The 24549-nt window shown below is 31.0% G+C and overlaps 2 protein-coding genes across 2 annotated transcripts in view; one reads left to right on the forward strand and one right to left on the reverse strand.

Moving 5' to 3' along the window:
• LOC123667539 (MAP/microtubule affinity-regulating kinase 3-like) overlaps positions 1–16556 on the forward strand; it is a 72369-nt gene extending 55813 nt beyond the window's left edge. Inside the window, exons 16-23 of the mRNA XM_045601421.1 lie at positions 357–551; positions 2829–2977; positions 3600–3711; positions 12347–12418; positions 14157–14216; positions 14985–15090; positions 15605–15764; positions 16498–16556. Coding sequence (XP_045457377.1) covers positions 357–551; positions 2829–2977; positions 3600–3711; positions 12347–12418; positions 14157–14216; positions 14985–15090; positions 15605–15764; positions 16498–16556 — 913 coding nt within the window. The remainder of the gene's footprint in view (positions 1–356; positions 552–2828; positions 2978–3599; positions 3712–12346; positions 12419–14156; positions 14217–14984; positions 15091–15604; positions 15765–16497) is intronic.
• A 3344-nt stretch (positions 16557–19900) lies between these two features.
• The window catches only part of LOC123667467, a 61897-nt gene continuing 57248 nt past the window's right edge, over positions 19901–24549 (reverse strand). Inside the window, exons 4-6 of the mRNA XM_045601362.1 lie at positions 24301–24393; positions 23868–24002; positions 19901–23487 (exon numbers count right to left, since the gene is read on the reverse strand). Of these exons, the coding sequence (XP_045457318.1) occupies positions 20353–23487; positions 23868–24002; positions 24301–24393 (3363 nt within the window). The 3' untranslated portion in view covers positions 19901–20352. The remainder of the gene's footprint in view (positions 23488–23867; positions 24003–24300; positions 24394–24549) is intronic.

Below are 24549 nucleotides of genomic sequence, written 5' to 3' on the forward strand. Positions count from 1 at the left end.
ATTATCATAATTGTCAGTCATGACATTATATCTCATTTTTTTTCAATAAACGTCGCATACAGAAGTTTTACCATAAATTTTGTTGTTTAAGTACACCTTTTAATTATGTAGAATTATAATTTTATGCCATTTAATTCATGATCATTACTACACTATAAACAAATTAATAAAATATAATATTTTATTAATAAATGTATTGAATAAATTATTTGAAAATATTTAAAGACAATATATAATTATTCCCCGCATAATAAGTTCAAAATGATCACTACTACCCTTAAAAATTATCAAGTAGTAAAAAATGCATGTGGCCGTTTCACATAACGGGGGAAAACTAACCGCATGCGATGATTCAGCACGCAAGCGGGACAGGACAGTAAGAGTACCGGTAACGGCACGACGGGTAATGTCGGAACCGGTACCGGTAATACCGGTAATGTCGCTAAGACGCACGTGAAGAGCGCGTCGATATCGTCCGCCAGCGGAGCCCCAACGCTGGGGGCGGAACCCCACAACGCGTCGGCGCGGGACCTTGCACAGCCGAGACCGAGGTACATACTCTGTACGAGTATGCACGAGTTTGAGCTTGCATTTGCTATAGTGATTAGGATGGGAATTTTCTTGCTTTACTATTGTTTTCAATACTTTGTTTGTCTTTTTAGTATTTTAAAAACATGGCTGAGAGACTCAAATTGGTTTGATCTCGTTATATCGGCTTAGTAATATTTATTGTTAATTCCGATTACAACGTAAATTTGTGAAACACTTATTTTAAAAAAGCTTAAACCGTTTAGGCAAATAGTTAATTTTAGGCTCAAATTAAGGAAATTAGACCATTTTGCTTCTCATAGCCTTATTTAATTACGTTGATAGTAAAATATTAGTATTTTTTCATATTCTGCAAATATTTTACATATCTACGTGTAAATTCCCTATCAATAAATTGTAGTTTTTCTTTTTAATTTAACAATGCAAATCGCAAGCAGACAGCCTGAACGCCTTTATTTTGCAACTACCACATTTGTATTTTAGATTTAAACAACACGAAGACACAGCTTTACGACGAATATAGTAAATGTTCGCACGTTTTGTATCACACGCACTGACAGTAATAAATATATATTTTAGGTTTGCAGCTGTATTAACTTTTAATATTGTGTCTCTGTATATTTTATTTAGTTGTAGATTGAAGTTCATTCATATTTAAGAAACGATTTCTGTGTTAGTAAATATAACGTATCCGTAACGTTTTTTTTAAATCTACGAACCCAGTTTAAATTGGAGTTTGTGAATTAAATTTACTATGATTCTCACTGATCTTCCACTTCATAAAAATGATGGCAATACATTATGCATATAAAAAGACTAGGGGGTTGCTACAGTTAAAAATAATTCTATCTCTGTATAAAGATTATTCAACCTCTACCGTCACTATCATCGCATTGCGATGCATAGGCTTCTTTCTTCATGCAAGGGAACGGATTACGATAAATATATAAATGTCATTTTAATTGTTGACTATGTATTTCATTTAATTTTTAGTCTTACCACATACCAGAATCTTCTTTTTGAAATAATAATACAATTAATAGATTTTAAGTATGGATGCCATGTAATAACAAAATATATATTTTCAGTGTGTATAATGTGATAGCAACAATTTTTAATTATTTCTTTGCTATTTTTTTTTGTGTTTGTGATTTTCTTTTATTGTTTTTAAACAGTCCAAACACTATTGAAATATGTTGTTTATAAATAATTTTATTTTAATTATAATGTAAATCGCTTACTTCGTTTTGTTAATAATATATTTTTTTTTTGTTCCTAATTTAATTATAAATTTATACGGTTTTTTGAGGATTGATTTGATTTTTTTTTTAATGATTCATACTGTTTCAAATGTTGATGTATTCAAAGATTTAAAACTTTCAATATGTACTAAATATGTCAAGCATTGATTTTTGTTTTATACTGCATGTTTATATTACGTAGTAGTAGTTTGGATTTTTTAGTCAGTTTTTGTTGTTTAGAAGTTCTTGTTTGGTTATATATTTAAATTTTTTTACATGAGTACGTAACCTCTCTTGTAAGTATAATTGAGTATAACGTTGAAGAAAGAGTCCTATAGTAATACTACAGGTACTAATGGAGCTAATATACAATTATTACAAAAGAAAAAGCCCGGTTCCTATATTTAAAAAAAAAAAAAAAACTGTTCGTTTTCCTTGATATTGAAAGGTTCGTTAAACGATTCGTTTTTGAATATAGAAATCGGGAATAAATGAGTATATTTTAATATCCGTTAAGTTTAAATAGTCTATTGCTTTTTGATCTTACTCTTAATGATAGATTTTTTAAATACATTTTTTCTGTACATGTTGATTAATAGAGCTATGGTAATAACCACGTCTTTCCATCCTTAGAGAAGTGATATTTTAATACCTTTGTGATGCACCTAACATGCTATTATCCAAAGAACAAGGAATAAAAGAAACCGAAACTTACACCGTTAAAAGCTATCCTAAAAATAATATTTCACATTGACGTATGAGAAGCATATCTTAAAAATAATTTTATACTTAATATCATTAGAAATGTTTAAAAATCACAACTGTGCTCAATTGCAAATATATTGAATTTAAAATATGAGAGGACAAAAGTTACTATTTGTCGTTAAAACTACTGAATTACTTATGAAGAATTATAATGAATATAGCCAAAGACACATAAGGCTATTTCTATATTTAAAATTCCATCACCATCGGGACCAAAGTTGGTAAACCTGAACATATACTTATACTAATAAAAAAAAAACTGTTTATTTCCAGTCTGAACTCGACATCGTCGACGGTGGGTGCGACCGGAGCCCCGAACTCGGGAGCTGCTAGACGGGACTTCGCCAACCCCTCTGCGATCTTCCCCAACCCCTCCGTCGTGTTCCCCCGGAACGTGCCCTCGCGGTCCACCTTCCACTCAGGTATATAACTCGGGGTAACTCTGAACATGAGGGTAACTAAAAACATACGGGCAACTTTGAATATAAGGGTGTTTTACTCGGGGTAACTCTGAACATGAGGGTAACTAAAAACATACGAGCAACTTTGAATATAAGGGTGTTTTCGATTTCATTGAATTTTTGAAGATTTTTATAAACTTGATTTTCAGTAAGTTGCTTTGTACGTTTATAGGTTTGTAAAAAATACTATTTAGGATTAGTTTAGGAAGTAGTAATTTTATATTCTTTTGTGGAGGAGGCCTATGCTAAGAGTCACATCGAGATTAGGGACATTTTATAAATAAATTTGTTTAATACTATTTCATTATTCTCAGAAATAAAAGCCTCTATTATTATTATAATTTTACATTCTTAAAAGTTTTTGTTATAGTAATTATGTGCTTATTGCACGTACTATGAGAAATAAGATGGGTCTACAATTGAACTGAAACCAATGCTTCGATTTGACTGATTTTTTCGTATGAAGCTGTTAAATTCTATGTAGAGTATGTGGTTTAATTTAAGCCTCTTGCGTGTATTTTATCCATAAAAATGTATATATGTTATAGCATGACATTATTTAATAATAATATACATTCGACAGGTCAAACTCGATCGCGTGGTGGTAGTGCTGGTGGCGCGTACGGCGATAGTGGGTCCCCGCACCAACCGAGGACATCCTTCTTCTCCAAGCTCTCCTCGCGCTTCTCCAAGCGGTCAGTATCACCACACTATCACACCACCACACCATACCACCACACCATACCACCACACCATACCACCACACCATACCACCACACCATACCACCACACCATACCACCACACTACACCACCACACCACCCACTTACAAAGTCATTATACCACCCAAAAATGCTAGTTTTGTACAAATAATAATGTTTATAACAGGCGTCGTACACCATGCTAAAAACTTAGAGTACTGTAAATTTACATTGTTTTAAAATTGGATCAGGTGGTCTGGTAGACACAGTTTAAACATGCGAATTTCATTTAAATTAATGTTTTACCACCAGACTTTTATAACATAATATAATGTTACAGACACCGTTATACCATCACCATCCAAAACTAACAATGTTAATAAAATACTCATAAAGATTATTAATGACAGTTTACAATATCCAAATACATTAAAGTACAATCATATTTTATCGTAAGAGCTGCTACGGAAAACTAAAATTCAAGTATTATATTACACAGGGAATAAAAAAAAAAACAATACTATTTTAGTATTATACTAATATAGTATATTAAAACATGTTCATGTTCCTATTACTGAAAGACAAAAAATCTCAGTAGGTATATTAAAAATCTTTAAGTGAACATATATAGCCAATTTTCATATAATTTCATATCACATTATGTATTATATTTCCACTCACAGATACCTATTCACAAATATGTAAATGTTAAACAGACTTACATGTTCAAGTGTTTTAAGACTAATAACAAACACAAACAAGGCTATAAGTTTGTTCGAATAAAAAATCCAGTATTTTGAAACTTCGATCCATATTCATCAACTCTACATACTCAAAAATATCACACATAACAAAATATAACACTAGAAAAAATTCTAAAAATGTTTGTATGAATTTACATAAATCATTCATTAACCCAGTGCTAATTTTGTGTTTCTTCATACTTAAGTTTTACTAACCAGGGTCTCAGAGAACCTAACACCACATTACATTGTAATCAATTTTCCTATCGTACTAACAGTAAATATAAAACAATCATTTTATATTTTCCATAAGTAACTGTTAAGGAAATTATAAGTTTAATGCAATTTTAAAAAACTAACCAAAAAAAAAGCTCCTATATCAGTATTATTTTTAATTAAAAAAATATATTTTTATTATTATTTTTTTCCGTAACAGTTACTTGTTGTAGTAATTTTTCTGGATTTACAAAGGCTATGTTGAAATTAATCGAAATGTGTTAATATAAATTCTTCATAGTATAGTATATTTTGTTTCTGTGACGTCATAATTTCTGTTTACACGTCCTATAAACGCTATGCTTTGAGCTATATCATTGATCCACGAGCTTTTTGTGTTACCGTTTAGAAAAAAAATTAAATGTTACCAATACAAAATTACTTATACATTTAAATTCCTAATGTACTCATTTTTATAAAATTTGTCAGGAATAGTTGAATTTAATTTTCTTTTTTACTTCATACTGTTAAATAAAATATTGACAGTTTTTTCGAGTTTCTAAAAAGAAAAAATATTTTATACTATTTGCCTTTATAAAAAATTCCATAAATAATTATTTTTTTAAATTTTATGTTAAATTATGAAATGGTAACACAAAACGCTATCCTACATTTAATAGTATCATGCCATCTCATACCACCCCACGCATCAGTGTTAGCGGCGCACGCTTAGGCACCCTTGTTTTCATACATTTACATGCATTCCAAATGTAACATGGTTTTAAAATGGCGCCTAAATTGCCGCCGTAATTCTTACCGTTAGATTTTTAAATTTATTAAAAAAGGGTTGTGGAAAAGACTCGTAATTATTAAATGATTAGACTTATGAACAGTGTTTGAGCTATCTTTTTAAATGCACGTTTTTTATGTTAATAAGAGCCCAAAGTCTGTTCACGATTTATCCTTTTTTTTTTCTTTTTTGTAAATAATTTTTCCATTAATAAGTAACACACTTGTTTTGTCAATCTCACTCGATTGAAATAACCATTATGTGTCGCTCTGTGGATCATTACGGTTGTGTGTGTTTTTTTATATATATTATACATATATTATTTTCATTTGACATATTTTTTTTCACTTGGTGCTCAAATTGTCTCCCTCTAAAGATTCCGAGCTCCGATTTTTTTTTATTGTTATATTTTTTTTTATTCTCGCGTCAACACAGGGGATGCACGATGCTAAAACCTCCCTTACATTAGTAGACAAACGCACATCAATTTTAATTAACTTGTAAATTTTACCGACTTTGCGCGTTGCCATTGCATCTATAACCGATTGAAGTAGTTTTAGATCAAAGCATGATGTACTCCCCTATTATCTTTAAACGCTGATATATATATTTTTTATATTTTGTTATTGCTACTTCGAAGTGTGAGCCCTAAAAGCTATGCTACATGCTTTGAATGTTGTTTCTTAGATCTCTATAGTGACGTATTTCAAAGTAAGTATTGTCGATAATCGCCTCGTCGACTTTAGGTGTACGGAATATCACACCTCGTGCATCCCCCGTGTTTTACGAAGGCTAATTTGGTTTTTTTTCTTTGTTATTACTATTGTTATTATTTTAATTTCTCTCTCTAACCGTACGCTTGTACTAACGTGAGTCGACGTTCGCGATCCGGTTTTTCACCGCTTATAGTCTATCCACAACCCTTTAACGTTTTTAGTCGCAACGTGACGGGCGTTTTTTTTTTATTATTATACGTTTTTTAATACGGAGGGAGCGTAGTATTGTGCATCTGTGTTTCGCGAGAATCGAGGTTGTCATCATAAAGTTTAAATATGGTAACCCGGGAGTGTTAAATTAAAAAAAGAGCCGGAACTAGAAGAGAGGGGCGATTCGATTTTTAATTGGTCGTTTCGCTCACCCCGTTCCGTTCTACGCAGGTTGAATCAGAATCCGTGAGGCTTCGCTGGCGTCCGTGGCACGGAGAAGAATATATATTTTTTTAAATATGTATTAAGCTAATTTATAGATAAATATGTGCAAAATTGTTATGCTTAATTTATGAGATTTGTATGAGGTTTTATATCATCGGTTAATTGTTAATTTTTTTTACTCAGCGTATTATATCCTTTTTGGTTTTATGTCCAGTGTCGGTGAAAGTACTCTTTAAAAACGTGGTAAGGTTTTTTACAATCTGTTTTTTTTTTTTAACATCACAAAGACAAAATTTTTATACGCCGAGTAAGTAAATTAATAATTATATTGTTTGAGAATGTGTTAAAAAATTTTTTTTTAATTTCCGCGTTAGACATTGTAAGGTAATTTTAACGACCTATTCGAGTTTGATTTAAAACGTATTAATATTTTTTATGTCGCGGCGACACTTCCGATTGCATGTTGTCTTGTTTAAAAAAAACATATATTAAAAAAAATAGGATATTATTTAATCGATAAAAGTAATCATAATTTTATAAATATGTTTCGCTATTTTGTATATATATATATATACACTGTGTTTCGGATAAAATACAATGTTTTCAAGGAAAAAATACATACTAATGGCGTTGACAGATGAAAATATTCTAGACAAACAAATATCATTATTTGAATTGGTCAACATGTAATGGAAACCTAGTCCCGTCGCGCGTCGCATTTCATCGTAGCTTAAGTGATAGCGGTTCTATTGTCGAACGAATTTGTACATTCCAGGGTTTTCTAGAACATTCGGGATTGATGTTCGAGTTTGTATGTATGCCTCTATCTTATAGTACAGCTCGGTAATATTCATATACATTGTGAAGTTAAATAATAATTGAAAATTGCTCCACTGGTAAACAAGGAAATTAAGAGCTATCTTAATATACTTATAGCAAAAAAATCTTCATTTTAGGAAGAAAGTTATGACATGCAATACTAGGTTGGTAACATTGAATGACTCAAATTCTCGAAAAATTGTGACAAATTACATTTGTTTACTTTTTTATTTTTGGTGTTTCGTGAGAGGTATTTTGATATACACATGTACAAAAAAAGATGTAATGGTAAATTGACAATATTTTTAATAAATCAAATTCACATTTAAATTCTATTGTATTGAAGAGGCATTATAATAAAAATAATTGAACCAAAAAAAAAAAAATAATAATAATGCATACGATCTCGAGTCCCGTGTAGCATAAAATATTTTTTTTTTTTTTCTTTATAATGTTTACGTATTATCATTGTTTTTTTCGAACTCAATCTATATAGACTATGACGACTGAGAAATTATATTGTATATTTCTAATATTATATAATACAAATTTATTAATTACATAATTCAATAACTCGTTATTTGTGAACCGTTTTAGTAACTATGATATATAGATTTATAATGAAAATTTTAGAGGCTATGATACCGATTATACACGAACCCAGTTCCTATATTGAGAGAACCATTCGTTTTGTTCTAACGAGTGAACGAATCGTTTTTTGAATGTAACAAACCGTTAAATGTTTGATGTAACGTTTATATTGTGTTCGAAACTTAACTGATAGTAAGTAAAACGAATCGTTTTCTAGATGTAGGTACCCTGTATTAATCGATATATTGTTTTGATTGTAATGCTATTCAAAGGGGAAGTACCGTATGTTTTATTTGGAAAACAATTTTTTAAATTCTCTATATGCGTCTAATAATCTCAGTTAAAAACAATTTTAATGAACGTTATAAATATTTGTCTGAATTTGAAAAATATGGTAGTTATTGTATTGACATTCTAGGAAAAAAAAAAATCGCTAACATTTCAAAATTCAGATACATCGAACTTTTTATCTCTAAATGGCACTACAATAAAACAATATACAAAAAACTACATATAAAAAAATGCACGATATATAAAAAAATGTTTAATAAATAAAACGGTTCACACACATACAAGTATTTAGTAAATAGAAGAGTGAGTGAGATAACCAGTATATAATGTTAGTACATAACCGTGACCCATCCCCTAACGTCGGTACAAATACTCAGTAGATATTTACCATTTAGGAATGCGTTAGGCAGCTATAACTATATGTACATACAAAAACTGTCCAGAGTATGTAAATGTGTTTTAAAATAAAACCCATCTTTTAAAATGTAATATCAAGTTATTTAAAAGTTATGTAAATTGACGTATATATGACAGTATATAAATATTTTGACACAGAAATATGATTGTTTGGCTATTTACTTTTATTGCCCTTAAAAAATATAACAATATAAAAAAATAAAATCAAATCATGATCATGAGAAAGATATTCATATAGTGGAACAAACAGTGCAAGAAGTATTATTTTGAAAAGGAAAAAAGTATAATATTATATTTATATTATATATTTTGTCAAATATTTTAACTTAAATAAATATACAAGCAAATCATTTCTAGTATTTCAACGTCAATTGCTACATGAAAAAGAAAATAGCTTAAAACATAGATTTATTGTATGGCAATTATCTCCAAGTGTTGACTATGTTTCGCAGTTTCAAACGTGTTGACTTGACCCATTGTCATTAAAATTTCTATTTGTTTGATTTATGTTGCCTAGGTTCCTATAATCTATCAAATAACTTTTTGTTTTTCAAACGTGGTTCGTTAAACGAATCGTTTTTTATTTATTTATATAGGAACAACATTTTTTTTTATGTCAAATTATCGTGAAAGGGACATACATACACTACGTTGTATTTTAAAACACATTTTTTTTTATAAGTAACAGATTTCGAGTATTTTTGTACATTTTTTAAATGGTCAGTGTTTATGTGAAAAAAAAACGTCTTAGACAATTTCTTTTGTTTTGATAGAAAATTATATTAATACGTTGATTGAAGGTTCTACGTAGGTAAACAAAAAATAGGTATTTTTTATGAAAAATTTTTGTTACAGTTTTACTAAGTTTAAATTCGAAAGTTTAAGTATTAAAAGAACGAGAGAGAAAGTTTTTTTCAGTATTTTGCAATTTACATAGAACTGTAGTTTTCAAACCAATGTACAGTTCTACTAATCATAAGATATAGTATAAATCATAATTTTTTTTATAGTGAAATTAAACTCACAAAATTTATATAAATCATTTTTGAATCAGATTGAAATAAATAAATATATTAATGTATAAATAATAAATATATTTCTAATCGTTTATAAGATTTTTTCATATTTTCTAACTACTTATAAATCGATGTTAGTTCGTATGTACATATGTACGTTTGCGTTATATGAGAGTGTTAGGCATGTATAGGTATATAGGTGTATTATTTTATGTATTATAAATATGTGACTATGACTATCCAATAGTTGATTTATATAAAAATATGATATTTGTGTGATGATCATGTAGATTTTTTTTTTTAAATTTTTCGGCGCATTTTTTTTATGTTTTTCCTTATATATTTATGTTATAAAATAACTTTTTATTATGTACGAAAAATATATCTTTAGTAAAATGTTTTGGAAACTGAAGTATGGTATTTATATATTTAAAAGATCTGGTTAAAATTTCAGTAAAATGGAAATATTGTTTTGTAATGTTATGTATGTTTTATAACATAAATATAATAATAATATATTCGTTTATTTAAATTTATATTATTATTTGCAGTATTCACATTAAGTGTAAAATTGTTATGACATTGAAACGTCATGTCGTGTTTAGGTGCTCCATCCCTTTGTTTTTTTTTTTTTATTATTTGTTAACGATTCGTCTTTTTGACATTTTTCTGTGTGATAATTATATAAATATTTTTATTTTGTTACTTTTAAAGTTCATTTAAAATTCTCTTTACATTTTTCTTTAAATAATAAAAATATAACGGAAATATAAATTTAGCCTCTCAAAAGAAAAGTTCAAATAATTTTTCTTAATAAGTTACTTTTCTGTTTCTTTGTCTTTATATTTTTTTAAAGAAAACTTATTTTGATACTTATTAACAAAATTATTAAATCGTAGTAACATTTTTCTTATTTACCAAAGCAGTCAAATAACCGCTTTTGAAAATTAATTCATTTTTTAATTCTTACTTTTTTTTGTAACTGTTTAATTTGCTATATAATATAGACAAAAAAAATGCAGCAGTAAGTTAAAAATATATATAAAAAGTTTGAATTTAACCATTTTGATACAAGCCCGGTTCCTATACTCAGAAACCGACTCCTTTTGTTCACAAACTCGACATGTTAAAATTTAAGCGGTACGTTTTTTTATATGAATAGTTTTCAGAGTATAGAAAGTGGTCTTTAAAGTGTTAAAAGAGGTCATTTGACTTCTCAGGTAGTTTTCCCAACAGATAACTTACGAATTTAAATTACTAAAAATTTCTAAGAATTTTCAAAGCGAAATATTATTATTTAGCCCTTAAGAAAACAAGCGTTAATCTTTATATAAAATTCTCGTATCACTATGTTAGTTACAATAGTCCTCGGAAACGGCTGGAACGATTTTTATGAAATTTTGTGTGCATATCGGGTAGGTCTGAGAATTGGCCAACATCATTTTTCATGCCCCCCCAGTTATGGGGGTGAGATTAAGGGGTCAATAACATATACGGCAAAACAACGTTTGCGGGGTCAGCTAGTTTCTATATACATTTTTATATAATCTCGCTATGACATTTAATATATGAAAGAAAACTGCATTATTCTTTTGTTAGCATTTTTTTTTTAAATTAAGAAATTATTAATCGTAACGAAACGTAGGAAAGATGCAATACATTCTATCTCTAACCTAGACACTTAAGTTTGTGATTTGTTTTTTTTTAACGTACAGTAAAGAGTTTTTACTGTTATTTTTTTCTAATATTTCATTAATTCGTATTTTAAATTTACGTAAAATGTTTTCATCCATTTGATATATATTTTCTTTAAATAAGTTTTTCTTTTTCCTAATCACAATTATGTAAAAACGATTAAAAAAAACATTACAGATTTTTTGTTAATTTTTTTGTAACCCTTTTTTTGGTTGAAAGTTATTTTTTCGAGATTTTTCTGTAATAATAATCTTTTCTTAAATCGATTTTAGTTATTATAATGTAATAGCAGCGTGAAATATATAATGTATGAAATGTAATATAATGATGAATGGTTAGTATTGTATGTGTTGCGCTTATCCTAATAATCAGATTTTCAATACACATGTGTTTTATTACGACAAAACCTTACCATCGCCTAATTTAGTTTCTAGTTCTAATTTAGTTTTACATTGTCTGTAGTCAATTTTATAATAATTTTCATTATAATAGGTTACGTTTCATTGGTGTTACGTTACGTTGCGACGAAGAAATACGTTACTTTCTTTATATCTTTAATAAATAAAATTAATTAAATTATTTTTTTAAGTAATAAGGATTTCGATTTAACAAAATTGCATATATTTTGAGTGTTCGTGATTAGAATTTTATGAATCCCGTTTAATAAATCGTAGTCTCGTGATAAAAACATTCATACATTTGTTTATTTTATTTTAGTCCATTCAAAATTTTTTTTTTTCTTTGACACTAAGTATTTATTAAAAAAATTACGTTTTTATTTTAATAGTTATAACATTTTTTATTCGAATATATAGAAGTTTAAAAATAATTCTAGAAAAAAAGAGATTATTTGATATAAAGGTTATTTATACATACTTACGTGGTAAGTGTTATTCTTTAGACTATCAGTGTTGGGCGAGTCGGCCGGACGGCAGAAACCGCGAATTTTTTCCTCCTTGGACATACAGCGGAGGTACGCGGCATAAGATGTTTGACAGTTTGATTTAATTTATTTTAATTTAATTTTCGAAGCGTTTTCGCGCGTTTGTGGTGATATTTAATATAAAAAAGGAAAAGAAAAAATTATAAAAGAATAAACGTTTGCATATTGGTTATAGTACGTGTTTTTGCAGATATTATGTTAGTAATAAAAAATATTTCTTTTTATTTCCTATGGTTGGTTTTTTATTTTATTTTTTAATAACAAAAAAATATAAATTTATATTTTTTTCACTCTATATTGATTTGCACTTGATAAATTATACTATTGATTAATGGCTATTGATGGCTATGGATAGCCTTTTTTTTGTTTTAAAAACCACAAATGTGCGATAGGCGTTTTCAATCAAATTTAAAAAAAAATCACGATAATTTTTGTGTTTGTCAAACTTACGTGTAATCCAACCGATTTTTTAATCACATAATTCAATATAATAGTGTTAAATAAATAATTTTATTTCGTTGACATGAAAAAATAGGAAACATTTTTTCAAAAATTATTATTGTAAATATGTAACGTAACTATATCTACTGAAAGGATTAAGATTTTTTTTTTGTTTTAAATACATGAAGTGTTAAAAATAGAATCTTGTAAAGATCATGAAAAATTAAACATTTTTTTTTAAAATTATTTAATAATAAAAGTTACTGGTAATATATATTAAATAAGGGATGATCTTTAAATCGCCACTTTTTCATAATTATTATAATTTTAATGTTAGCTTTTGTTTATAAAAATCGGCTGGATTATGTTAGTAAATAACAAAATTTAACCGTTTTGATATTTTACGAGTGTTTTTTAAAGTTCATTAACATTTTTGACTAATCATGTGGATTTTATTTCAAAGTATATCTTAGGATCGTCATATACTTTATTAAAAACCAAATGGAAAAAAATTGCATGACTAGAACACTACTTTTTTCAAACTAAAAAAAATTAAAATTGGAAATTTGTATTTTGTGTACAAAAAAAAATAGTCTACATTTTTACAGCGAGTAATAAAAAAAATCTAAATTTAATTGTTTACAGTATTTTTGTATACAGTATTTTTTAATTATGTAATGTTTTTTTTATTATCTTTTATATTTTTATATAAAATATATTTTATTAGTGTTGTTAATAAAAGGGTAAGTTATAGGACTCACAGCATGATAGTAGCTGGATTTTTATTTAATCGTTAAATGATTTTACGTTGTTTTATAAAATATTGTATGTGGCCTTGCTTTATTGTGCTTTGATTTTTTTCAAAATTTGCACTTTTGTATTTAACTATCGAAATATTTATATCAAGCTGCTTATTAATTGTTATTCATTACATTCCTTACTACTATTAGGTCACATTTTACCTAAGTAATATTTATATTTATATTTTTTTCAAAGTTTTCAAGCGTTAATGAAGTCCCAAATCATTTTTTTTTAACTTGTTGATGACGCTTAATGTTGATAATTTAAAAAATATGTTACAAAAATATGTCTAATGTTGATTGTTATTTTGAAATATTAATTAAATTATTGAATTAATTAATTTTAGTTTCATGAGAGAAATTGACCCAAATTGAAGTTGACTTGAATTTTTTTATTTAATTTTAAAATAACATAACTTTTTTATTATTATCTATAAAGCTTTATCTTCGGCTTGATATAAATATCGTGTTAGTGCATCGCCCCACCCTAGTGTTTAGTGTTAGTGTTTATGTTTTTCTGTTTTTAGGCCTATCGACGGTACCACCCCGAAGCATGCCGTAGGCGCTAGTCCGCAAGCCCTCCTTGGGTAATTATCCATTGGTTAATTTTGTTATATTTCTTTAATCTGTCAAAATCATTAATTTGTCTCCAATTTCAGTCTACGAATTCTCTTTAATTTTTACAAAATTTGATATTTTGATTGTTTTTACTATTTGTAGAATGACGTTTTTTTTTACTGATGGCAACATTCGGGCTTCGAACATACACCCGTTTAGGTTTCAAATATATTTCATATCATCTACATATTACATCACGTGCTTTTTTGACTAACAAACATACCAAAGCTTAGAAATAACTTGAGTATTAATTTTTGGGTAGTTGATTAATTTTTTCATTCTAATTAACCACGATTTCAATAACTAAACGCAAGTAAAAGGGCAAGCACGTTTTTTTTTTTTTCATTTATCCAGAATGGTTGATATCTATATAACTTTGTTGTTATAGTTCATGGAGCCGTAGAAGTTAAAAAAAATGTGTAATATTATTGATGTTTTTGATATATTGAAAGCTTTTAAATATGACAGTAAAATCTGTTATGTTTAAAAAGAGATAAAAAATTGAAAAACTATTTGAAAATAATAATAAATAGTCAGTATAACTTTGTAGTATAGGCAATTATATCACTACGAAAAAGGGATCACGACATAAAACTGATAGTAATACCTATCTACTAAGATTATATAAGATGATATCTAGCAGATAGTGATTGTTTACAGACGGGTCTAAATAGTCCATATTCTCCGTTTAGTTAGATAATACCATTAGCTAGTTCTGAACGAACTTAAATATTCAGACAGGGGACTGAGGAGCAAGTAAAGCCACGGGTTTTGCGCTTCACATGGAGCATGAAAACCACATCGTCAAGAGACCCGAATGAGATCATGGCTGAAATACGAAAGGTAATTTATTATTTTTACTAATTCCTTATACTAGTTTGGCAAACAAGTGTCAAAATCGCCTTGAGTTGTACCACCTTAGCAAACCAGACGTATGCGCCTCCAACATTCGGAGCATCACAAGCGTTGTTGATTATACCCATGACCCTTACTCTAGTAAGCTCTGGTCACCTAACTCACCACAGGAACACTACACTGCTTGAGAGCAATGTTGTTTAGTTGTGATCTTCTATAATTTTGGTGTATTAGGGTGGCTCCATATTTAAGCAAGATATTACCTGCTGTAAATTATGACTACTATTAGATCAGAACTTTTAAATTCCGAGACACATTTTCTTTGTGCTGTGTTAGCATGTAATTATACCGTTTCTTCGAAAAGAAATTTTCTTCTATTAAGGATAACGATTAGACTGAACCAATCATGTTGCTCAATTGAATTGGCGGAATTACACTTTTCACTGCCTTTCAAGAAGATTTAAGAAAATTAGGCAAACTTATATGATAATTTTAATCGTAGGTGCTAGATGCAAACAACTGCGACTACGAACAGCGAGAGAGGTTCCTACTACTCTGCGTACACGGTGACCCCAACGCTGACTCCCTTGTTCAGTGGGAGATTGAGGTGTGCAAGTTGCCGCGACTTTCTCTGAACGGAGTGCGCTTCAAGAGGATATCTGGTGAGTTACTGAATCTCATTAAAACAGCATGTGAACATCCAATTGCTGAATAAAAGAAGTCCTTTTTGAGGAGAAAAGGTAGGAACAGCATAATAGATTAACTATTATGCTGTTCCAATGTGGTTAAGGACTAACTATATAAGATTTTAGTTTGCTGAAAGGACTTCTGACCATGTAGGAGAAAGAGTGCACTTGATCCGTCAAGTTGTAATACTACAGGTTTGGTAGTTTCCGTACCAGAAGAGATCGCTGTTGTTGTGGGGATAAAAACCCGGATCGAAAACAAATAGTTGTACTAATGTAAAACACTTTCCCAAACGCGAGGTTGTCAAACGATGACTGTGGAGTTTGAACATTAGCATGAAATTATTAAATCTTTGGGGGGTGTGTGAGGAACAGGGTGTGATGTTCCTCACCCGTCATCGAAAAGGGAGGATCCTACAATCAGACGGGTGTTGTGTCTAGCGGACTACCAACAACGGTACAACCACCAACGGTTTTTGTCGGGTTTTTCTAAATATACTCAATCGCTCTGATAACTTTGCTATCGCGATGTAGGATACGTCAGTGTTCCTTTAGTTTGTATGCGCGATAGATGTTGCCACAAATCTAAGGATACACAAACTTAAAATTTTCGGATTCGAGATTCTTTTAGTTAACGTATTTATTGTGATAAATAATTGCTAATAGTACTTAATTCATAATAACTCTAATACATTGTCTTCTTTTCCAGGAACGAGCATCGGCTTCAAGAACATTGCCTCGAAGATCGCCAACGAGCTCAAGCTGTGACTGCCCGGGAGCGCCCCGCGCCGGCGCCGCCGCCCTCGCCGCCCTTCGCCCTCCCCATCGCCCTCCGCCTCGCCTTCGCCCTCCCCGTCCCCCTCGCCCTCCCCACCGCCGCCTCCCCCTCGCTGCGACAGCCTACGACTCTCCGCCGAGGATATGGTGCTCGTCGCCAACGCGGGTCTTCGAACACCCTCAGGGGCCCTCGCCCACTACCTCACCGACTACCGCAGTGACTACCTTCGACCTCCGGAGCCGAGGTTACATCCCCGGTCGTCTTTATCTCTACGAGCGGATACAGTGGATGTGGATGTGCGTGTAATTCCGCACACGGTGAGCGTACACACGCTGCGTAGACAGAGCCGCGTCCGCTCACCGGTGTCGCCCCTCTGCGACTGCCTGCCCGTCGACCCGATACCCCCTCCGGAGCTGTTCGATTTTTGAAATATGTTTTTTTTTTTAACTGACCTTCGCGTCTCGTTCCTCTTTCGAACCGATGGTCTTTCCCGCGCCCCCGAGCTTAGGAGTTCGATTTTCAAACCAGTGGCGCTCGGCGTCCCATCGCATTGAGTTCGATTCGAATTTTAAATTTGAAATCGCGGTAAGAGTTTGAGTTAGATTCGAATTTTAAATTTGAAATTTTCGACGCTCCGAGAACCAAGTTCGCGGAGAGGCGGTCAATAGCACGTCGTCTGCAGTGAAGGTTGGATTTCCTATTTCGCATGTATCTACGAATTCGACTATAAAGTTAGCTTTTATTGTGTTTTGTGAAACACTTCAATCTTATTTTGTTAATCTTCTATACTTTCTTTTCTATTACAAAAGACTTAAGGTTACTATTATTAAGATATGATTGTAATATATATATAAAAAATGTTTTATCTAGCTATTTGCTCTAATCAGTCGAACTCAAATTATGGATAACTTCGTCATATTTTAAATAATCATACGTAGGAAGTAATTGATTTATCATAAATATGTAAATATCTCAGCTCAAGACTCTTAACATCCGACTACACTTTAGTGTCGCCAGAACGATGAACTATTATGTACTATACTCGGGACTGGTCTTTTATAATTTTTCATATGGCAAGCGTGTTTACCGTTATGCCTAAAAAATAATAAATAAATGAATTCACTAAGACTTATTATTTAATCTATGATATCGGTGATGATAATATTGGGGCGTATGGAGATTACGAGATGTGCCAAGTGCTGCTCTCAAAATTGTATGCAAGTGATGTTCGGTTAAAATAAAATGAACCGATTGTTTAGTTAAAAATAGAAACGCTCTCAAAACGAAAACGCCTCGTTTACTTTGTAAAAATAAATAATTGAAACTTATACTGTCGGGTTTTTTTTAATAGTTAATAAACGGACGTCCGGTGTGTTTTGCGATGTTTTTAAGGATTTTAAAATGTTATCAATTTTTATTTATATCTGTAGTTTTCCGTTGTCTGTGTTTTTTTTTAAAAGACATTTTATCCGCGCGACTCACACCGACGCACCGGCGTTTGTGCTATCGTTTATATATTAATTTTACTTATTAATGTAATAATGTACAAAGTGAGTTTGCGCTCAAGATACAACTTAGCTTAGTGTTAATTATATTTTTCTTTCCAAACGTAATGAAAAACAAATTTCAAAAAAAAATATGGCTGTTTAAAAATACGTTAACTGTCATTGTTGAACACTCGTGCTATTTGTTAAATTTACAACTTCTAATTTAGGAACTAACATTAGGCCATGTTGAGGATTGCTATCTTTAAATTTGTTTTATTTTTTGTGGCAACATTTTTTCTTTTATATATTTTATTTTAGTTGCAGTGCAATAAAAATGGTCTGATTAACATCCAGTATTTAAGTTACAAATTAAATATAGCAATTTTCAACTTTGGTCGAATTGTTAAATAAGCAATGATCGATGACTTTATAATAGCTAAGCAGAATTTTTAAATTGTAAAATTAATTTGAAAATTCTGTTATGGCAGCACTCGCAAGTGCGTCATCTGTCAAAGCTACATTTGATGTGTCAGTTTATAAAAAAAAAATGGTAACACGCGGTCGCCCACTGCAGTTGCCTCTTTCTAATTATAAGGCTGAATTAGAAAGTGTCAAAAATGTTCTATAAATGTAATACAACGGGTTGGCGATTCAATCTCGACGCATTATAGGGTAACCCACACACACAAAAAAATTGTTAGATGTGTAACGTAATTGTGATCAAAGTATTATAAACTTTGTAGTTATAGCAATAATGTTCATTATTACGTGTCAAAATGTGGTATGTTATGTTCTTTTAATATTACACCGTACATTGTAATCAGCCTTTCATTTGTGATTAATATATTTTGTGATTTGGTGTGATGCTTTTTTGTTTTTTATTTTTTTTTCTCTTTGTGAGTGAATTTTTCGCATACTTACTAGGTATAAATAATAAATAAGTATGTATGTTGTAAGCCGTGCGGGCGATCGCGTATCTTTTTCTATATTCTAAATAAGCGTAGTGTTATACTTTTACAAGAAATCACAAATCTGACCTTTCGGTTCTTGACTGTCGCGTTGTTACATCGTAGATCAATGAGTGGCCAGTTGAATGGCTTAAAAACAATAGAAATCATTTTACTTAATTTATTCGAAATATTGTAGGTATGAAGTAGCTACACTCACCGAAAGATTATTTTTCAATTTTACAAACATTGGTTTTACTGTTTCTTTTTTTTTTCAATTTATATTTATTTTTATCAATGTATATTACTTGTAATAAAACATGGAAAATAGACAGCTGTTATTTTTATTTTTAGCATTAATATAACTCTCCGTCCCTTTTTGACGTTTCAATTAAAAAAAAATTTAACAGCATCCCAAAATCACGTGTTGCTATATAAAAAAATGTAAATTAATTTTATCATAATTATACCTTTAAATTAATGTACTGCAAATTAAATGTGACTTAAAAAACATATTTTTTAATTAAATTTCATTGTCATACGACGCGGCAAGTCAAGTCGAAATACATAATAATGTTACATACTGTAGTTATATATATGAGCTTTGGTTTATAACATAATTTAGTGTAGACGTCCGTGGCCTGGAGATTGACTTGTGGTACGGCGATTGTGAGATATTCAAGGAAATAAATTTTATTTTTAATTCCAAACACTTTTTTTTCTTTATTTTCTTTTTAACCTGACTCTACGCAACTATGTACAGCATCCAAACTATTTATTTGTCTATAACAATAGCTTCAACAGTAAGCCCGCCTTTTGTGAAATGTAATTATACCATGAAATAAGAAAATAAAATAAATAAAAATAATTAATTTTTAAAAAGCTTTATTTCAACAATAATATGGCTCTTGAAAGAGGTTGCAATTTGTATAAATTATTAAGAAAAAACAGTTTTACATGTAATATTACTAGAAATATTTGTATATCATTCATAAAGCTATCACGTAACAAACGTGTCTTATAAAAATATATATTTTGAAACAAAATATATACAATATAAAACCAGAAATAATAACACAATTAATAATTTCAACTTTTATAACAATAATTTCAGTACACGTTCCTATTATAAAGCTTATTTTTATAAATATCACCGTTACAAAATTATTTGTTCGTATTCCTAATAATAAAATAATTTAATTAACTTATACATTATACGACTAATTAATACTATTAAAATAAAGCTAAATTTCGTAGATTATGTATTTTGGCAATTATGATATTGTAATTCGACTTGCGTGTTTTTTTCTTCATATTCTGTAAATTAATTTCGTGTTCTAAGTTAATTAAAGCTATTCTTTTTTGTTGATCGGTATTCCATTTATATCGACTTCTGTGCTTGGAATTAGTGGGGGCTTAAAACCATATTCTATTCTCAAATTACTTATTACTTTTGGCGTTCTTTCCGTCCGTCTTATTCTGTCCGTGTATTCCTTATTCTTTTCCCATTGATCGATATAGTTTCTCAAAGGCGGTGGACCGTAGTATTTACTGTTATCTTGAACGTTATTGTTTGTTACATGTCTGTTATCAGCGGTTGAATTCAAATAGTTGTACGAAGACGCGTATTGATTACCCCATCGTGTTGTTTGAACTGGTGTTGCGTTTTGCACGTTTTTCAGAAGTTGAGCATTAGCGAGTTGTATTTGATAATTTCTCTGTGACTCGGCTTGATGCTGCGTGCTGTAGCTTTCAATATCGCTTTTTACATAGTTTGGAATAGGTTGCTTGTATTGTTCTTGTTGGTATCTCAAATAATTCGCTACATTAGATAGAGCTTCTTGGGTGATCCCGTAACTGTAAAGCGTTGTCGGTTCGGCTTTTTCAAATCGATACGGTTCGGATTGGTGTGCGTGTTTTTGATCTCTTTCGACGGGATACGGAACTTTAACTTCAACTGGGATGTGAACGGGATAAGGTACTTTCCTTTCTACGATTTTTTCAACCGCATACGGTACACGTTTCTCGACTGGATAAGGTTTTTCGATATACTTCGTGAATACTACTGGTTTTTCGACAATCTTTTCTACGACCGTTTTTACAGGATAAGGGACTTGTACAGGAACTTTTTTCTCAACAATACGGTCAATATGAACGGGGTAAGGCACCTTTTTCTCGACTATCCGTTCTACGGGATAAGGTCTAGGCACTTCAACTCGCACTGGATGAGGTACGGGTACTTTAATGTGTTTTTCAACATATTTAGTTACTGTTACTGGTTTTTCGACAATTTTTTCAACAGGATACGGTACCCTTTTCTCTACCGGATACGGGACTGGAATCTTAACTTCATGCCTGACTGGATATGGTACCTTTTTCTCGACAGGATAAGGTACTGGGACCTCCTTTTCTACAATTTTCTCAACAGGGACAGGTTTCTCAATTGGAACAGCTACAGGTACTGGTTTTTCAATGGGAACTGGGTATAGTACTTCCTTTTCTACTGGAACCTGGATTCCGACTGGAACCCCAACTGGAGTTGGTACGGGAACGGGATGGATTAATTGTTTTTCGACGACCTTCTCGACTGGAAAAGGTATGTGTACTGGACGATCAATATATACTTTGTGTTCTACTGGATACGGTACTCTAACTTCGACTGGGTATGGCTTTAGAACTTCTATTGGGTAGGGTTTGTCAACGTATCTTGTGACTTCTACAGGTTTTTCGACTATTGTCTGATAATGCACAGGTACAGGTACTGGTCGGTCTATTGGTACTTGCTTGAGAACTTCAACTGGCTCGGGATACGGTACTCGCTTCTCAATGAAACGATCCACATATGTAGGAACTGGGACTTGCTTTTCAATAATAATAGGCTGAATTAATTTATTTTGCGAATCATAGTAATTTGTGTATGAATTCCTGTTATCCGAACTTGCTTGTGCTTGTACTTCTGCTTCGACATTCTCATTTGATTCTGAGGTTTCATTTGAATCTGTATTACTACTCTCCTCGTTACTGTTTTGTTGATTATTATTGTGATAAGTATTTTCATTATTTTTTGCTGAATCTAAAGATTCTATGTATTTATAGTACAGCGATGACATCAGACCTGTTGGATTATCTTTGTTGCTCCTGCCTTCATCTAAATATTCATGATATTCGACGTCGTTTATGTGTGTAATTTCTACTGGTATTGACTTTTGTATTTCAACTATAGTTTTGTGGTGCTTACCGCGCCTTGGACTCTCTACTGTGCTGGAAACAAATTCACTATTAGATGTTTCATGATCATCAACAGTGTTAAATAAATCCGTGTCATTCGAGTTAAGTAGTCTTAAGGCGACTGTGATAGGTGTTAGGTAATTTTGGCTTACTGGCCGTGGAGTTATATTAACTAAATCCTCTCCGGATTTATTTTCTTCATTATAAGTATTGTTTTCATTTAAATTATTTCGGACATCCACAATTCCGTAACCATTTTCTATATACGGTACCATTGTTGACATCAAATTGTTAACTATTTTTTGTTTGTAATCACCGTAATTAATATCTTCAACAACGATAGGTGATGCGAATCTATATTCATTAGTCGTTTCATGTGTTTGTTCTCTTATATTCAGTGGTTGATTTCTTTCGCTGTCATCAATGTTTCCATACTTTGCTGTCACAGTTAGTCTTTGTCTAGGAATATCAACATGATTGTAGTAATTTAACTTTCTTGCATTGGGATTACGCCTAGGTTTAATGATATCATCAGTATGACTGTTTACTACTTTTTCGGCAGCGTGATTTATTCTTAAGAGATCTTCATTAGATATCAAATCTTGGGTCGAAGCTACTAACCGCGATATACCTTCGTGTCCAGAATAAGAAATAGGTTTGATTGTTGTAGGATGACTTATTTCCGTGGAATAATAAAATCTTTCGCTTCTATCGCTTGGATCGATTTTGTAATTAGATTCTATTTGATATATCTGTTTGTTACCAGACTCTCGAGCTCCAAAATCACCGTGAATGTTACGTTCTTTGTAATTAGGTACATCTCCGACGAGATCAGGTGTTTTTTGTAAATTAGTTGCATATTCCTGGTTATTTACATTTTCATCGTTAGAGCATTTATGATCTTTAAAAACTCTTACAACAGGTCCATTTTCTCTAGTTTCGATGATTTCATCATTGCCTTCACTATTTAATGGAGTTGTTTTATCTTTATGTCCTGAATTTTCTTTATTATTATTCAAGCTATGGTCTATATTGCCACTGTAATAAATTTGCTTAGGCCCATTATCAGTGTAGTAAAAGTTAGGTACTGGCGATATTTGTAAGAAATTTTGTGGGCTATTTGGCAGTATCTGTAAGAATTGTCCTTGGGGATACTGTTGTTGAAGAAGATATATGTCGATGGGAGTTTGCGCTTGTTGATTACCGTTTGAGTTAAGCTGTGTCCTGTTTGACGCCGAATTTTGATATATGTTAGGTATCTGTAAAACATAAAAAGGATTGTAAATTATGATACTATTTATTGTTAATAAAAAATAACGTAGGTTTGTAAATTAAAATGAAAATTGAATTATTGTTCTAATAAAATTTAATACAATATGTGTTACATTTTAATATAATTAATTCATGTTAGTACAATAAAACTAACATGTTAATTGTTCTACTTGAGTTTTTAATGAAATGAATGACTAAACAGATCCTTTGACTAGCCCGTTGCCGCAGTTTATAGTGACCCTGCTTCGCGGTTTCGATTCCCGCCCAGGTCTGGGTGTAATGTTTGTATTTATATATCTATGTATGTATTATTTGTATGTATGTATGATTTTGTACGGGATTAAATTTTCTTTAAGACTTCACAAACCTGAGCATTAAGTTCGACAGCGCGTTCTCCCAGCGCGAAGTTGGTGGTATGTATGTGTTGCTGGTCGCTGGTGGTGACGGCGACCGCACCGTGGTAGCCGCTGCCGTCGGCTATGTACCGGACTTGTTGTACGGCCTGGATATATGTAGGCAAATAGGATGTTTGAATTAGTTTGATATGCAAATTTGTACCAAATTTACGAAAATTATAAATGTTTGTGGATTTGAGTCTATGACAAAAAGTTACCAACACACATTTTATTTTTCTTTCTAATTGATTACATTTCACTTGCCTTTGTAGTGTGCCTAATAGTTGGCGCAGTTTGTAGTGACCTTTCTTTCTGTTCCGCGGGTTGTGGTATCGATTCCCGATTCTGAGTGTGTACTGCGATATATGTTTAAAATTGCTAGCGAGTGTTTAGTTAGATACACACCTCTGGTAACTGGACGAAGTAATGACCCACCGTGCCGGGTCCAGTTTGACTCATCTGCCATCCCCATTGCGCTCGCGATCCATCGAAATTGTTCTGTAACAACAGTGAAACATTAATTTAAATATTTTTAGCAGTTTTACTAATTATATTACTAAATAATTGTTTTTTATATTGTTTCGATTCTATATTGAAATAAGACTATCCCGCGAAAGAACGAGAGTAACCGACGTAGCCCATAGAATCAGCAAG

This window comes from Melitaea cinxia, chromosome 28 (assembly GCF_905220565.1).
Source record: "Melitaea cinxia chromosome 28, ilMelCinx1.1, whole genome shotgun sequence".
NCBI lineage: Eukaryota > Metazoa > Arthropoda > Insecta > Lepidoptera > Nymphalidae > Melitaea > Melitaea cinxia.